Source organism: Meleagris gallopavo, chromosome 6 (genome assembly GCF_000146605.3).
Source record: "Meleagris gallopavo isolate NT-WF06-2002-E0010 breed Aviagen turkey brand Nicholas breeding stock chromosome 6, Turkey_5.1, whole genome shotgun sequence".
NCBI lineage: Eukaryota > Metazoa > Chordata > Aves > Galliformes > Phasianidae > Meleagris > Meleagris gallopavo.
In genome coordinates, this window is record NC_015016.2 from 29,173,927 (window position 1) to 29,177,258 (window position 3,332).

Here is a 3,332-nt window from a genome sequence, read left to right on the forward strand (position 1 = left end):
TGTCACCTGGACACCTAACACTGTATCACTGGCAGTACAATTCAAGAGCTGCTCTAGTCTTTGGGGAAGTAAATTTGGGGAAGTAAAGGTATAAAAAGGTGGCTTATTATACAACCATTCATGCTGGAGGTGTTTATAACACTTTAGCTTTATTAAAACCATTTGTACTGTTCTTTCATGAATCTAACCTAAACATTTTTATAGCTACATGTGAAACTTTACTTTTCTCTATGAGTATTCTCAAGCCTTTTTTTTTTTTCTCCTCCCCTTCAAACATTCAGAAATATAATACTCGGGTGGGTGAGAAAGGAACACAACTTTCTGGAGGTCAAAAACAAAGGATAGCAATTGCCCGAGCTCTGGTTCGTAATCCTGCTGTTCTGCTTCTAGACGAAGCTACTTCTGCACTTGACACAGAAAGTGAAAAGGTGAGTAATGATCATCATGTGAATTATTAATGGCTATATACATAGTAAGTTGCTTTTCTCTAGAATAAAACTTTAAGAAAATCAGCATAATGTGATGCAGTTGCTCAGCTATGGGGAAAAATAGAAACAAGCAGGTGTATCACAGTAACATTTCCATTTTAGGCTGTGAATTTAAAAATGTTAGGAAGTTGTGTGTAAGTTAGGCAGTAGATTTTTTTTCATTTAAAAAAAGCTTCACAAAAAAAAGAAAACCAGCTCAGATTATACTCTGTGTTTTTTTCTGTTAGTTGTATTCGCTAGTAAATGCTGAATTTGTGTTCTGACACAACCTTGATGTCTGAGAATCCAACTGTCACTGACTTCTCTCACTGAGAGAAACCCTGTTGAGTAAGGATGTCTCATGTACTTAGTTTATAGGAGATATATTCAGGTGATAATAAGAGTAAGATATCAAATGTGTTTCCTACGTCTGAGGCTCTACAAGTGCTAACAGCATTTTCACATCTGTGTGCAGATTGTTCAGAAAGCTCTGGATAATGCCCGGCAAGGTCGAACCTGCATTGTAATTGCACACCGCCTGACAACCATACAGAATGCAGACATCATCGCGGTGATCCAGAATGGCAGGGTGGTGGAGCAGGGTACCCACAGCCAGCTACTGGCAAAGGAAGGACACTACTATGCCCTTGTAAATGCACACGTCTCTAATTAGTGCTGTTAGTAGAATTTTTGTTTGTTTTTCCTGGGAAGATGTGAAAAGCTGACAGAGAAGTAATGTTGGTTGTATCTCTGCTGATGGAACAGTGGCCATGCAGTGTGTAGCCTGGTTGCTCTACCTGGTGTTGTCATTGACCTATGTACCCAGAGAGGAATAAACAGTGTATGCCCATGGGCGATAGGTACATGTGGCAGCCCAGGGGCTGGGCATTTGGAGGGATAGTGTGATCTGGAGAGAGCCAGACCTGAAGCAGTCTCATCCAGTCCACCAGTTCAGGTGGGAGAACCCAGATCTTTGTCCCCTGAAACTCTGGCCCACATGAATTGACCTAGATCAAGGGTTGTTCATGAGTGTGGCAATGGCTAACTGTCACGGATAAGCAGAAGGCTGCTTGTGCTTGCTTCTGTTTTTTTTGTTGTTTTTTTTTTTCCACCAACAAGATGCAGCTGCGAAGTTTTCTTTATGGTTTAGGAGCTGTTGATTGTCACAGATAATATTTGAAATAAAAGCATTTCTATCTCATTTAGAGAGAAGTGATTGTTTTTTACACTTCTTGCCATATTTCTGATATTATTCTCCTTCATACATATTTTGAGGATTCAATGCTGTATTTCAAATGATAATTGTAATAGTGGAAAGCTTCCATAGAGTCGTATATATTATATAGTTTATATAGTGTCTGTTGTACTTTTCAACTGCAGTCATTTGGGTCACTTCAAAAGTTTTGTAGGACAGAGCTAGGATGGCTGCTTTGGAGTGGAGTCACTGTTACATTCCCTTTTTCTTTATTTCTGCAGTGGAATTAAGCAGTGAATTCTTAATTTAGGGGAAAAAATATGTTATTGCTTAATCTACTAACATTCTCGGGGAAGAAAAGGGTGATTGTTGCTTTGGGTTGGATGCGTATGTGTTTTTTCATTACAGTTGTAATAAATTGCAGCACTACAGAAACTTATTCATTATAGTACTAAAATAACAAGTAAAATTAAGTAAAAAACAGGAAATTATTTTCTCTATATAAATAGAAATAGCAGCTATTAAGCTGAATCATCTAACATCTGTGACTGGTTAATGGAACATCTTTGTGGAAAATACTGCATTTGCATCCACACAGATAACAGAAAAATCCAAAATGTGCTTCCTACCTCCAGCTTGGAATTATTTAGTAAAATGGGGGCAAACAGAGTAAGGAAATATTCAGTATTTGACCTGGAAGGGGCTATAACAGTTTCACCAGGGTCAGCCTAGAAAAATAAGTTCTGTCCCTAATGGGGCTTGTTGCTTCCCCTTGTTGACCTCTCTAAGGGTAAATATTACCCACAATGGAAAGAAAAGTTATTTCTCTTGTATCACTTTCAGCATGTTCCTCACCGCTGTTCATGTAGAGCGTTCTCATGCTGTAGTAGCTGGACAGTCTCAAAACCATCTATGTATTTTAGGGATAAACAAAGAAAGGTCTTGAAGTGAGATGCTTGGCAGCACCACGTGGAAAGATGAGCTTGCCTTTTGGCTAGGGCCAAAAGGAATGGGTGCTCCTGCCATGACAGAGGGAGCTGCTCTGGGCCATGGGATCTGAGTGAAAGAGCTGTGCCTAACAGAGGTTCCTCGAGTGTCCTCTGCTCTTAGAAGATTAAAAGGGAGAATAGAGAACATGACTTAAGTAAATAGCATTAATTTATTTATGCTAAGTGAATTGTTTTTTAATGTACAAATGTATTTTACAGATTTGACTCAGTACAAGGATATTAAAAATTGCTAATGTCATAGCCCTCTTTAAAAAGTTATCTGCAGATGTGAGAAAACCACCAGACAAAACCAAGCCCTACTCACCAGGAAAGAGACAGTGGTGGGCAAGAAGCAGAGCAAAATTCCAGCTGTCTGTAAGAATGACAGAATAGCACACTACTGAATGCCTGCAAAAATACAGACCAAGCTGGGTGACTTTACTGATTCAATGGATCTATAAATAGATTAGCACATTCAGCCTGTAGGCATTACTAACAAGCTTTGTACTCGGATGGTTTATTTCAGACTGTTCATGTCACCTTCCACAGCTGGTTATGCCCATGCAGCTGACAGGCTGTCTGTGTGCCAATTAAAAGTAGATATAGAGTCAGAGACAAATACATGTTAAAAGCACCTTTTCAGCACTAGAAGGCTGGTAGAAAGACCAGAAGAATTAGCAC

At 39.2% G+C, this 3,332-nt stretch overlaps 1 protein-coding gene across 2 annotated transcripts in view; it reads left to right on the forward strand.

The window, feature by feature from the left end:
• The window catches only part of ABCB5 (ATP binding cassette subfamily B member 5), a 39,680-nt gene extending 37,595 nt beyond the window's left edge, over positions 1–2,085 (forward strand). For both annotated transcript variants that reach the window (XM_010712758.3, XM_010712757.3), the window contains exons 28-29: positions 282–428; positions 943–2,085. In XM_010712758.3, coding sequence (XP_010711060.1) covers positions 282–428; positions 943–1,140 — 345 coding nt within the window. In that variant the 3' untranslated portion in view covers positions 1,141–2,085. The remainder of the gene's footprint in view (positions 1–281; positions 429–942) is intronic.
• The last annotated feature ends 1,247 nt before the right edge of the window (positions 2,086–3,332 follow it).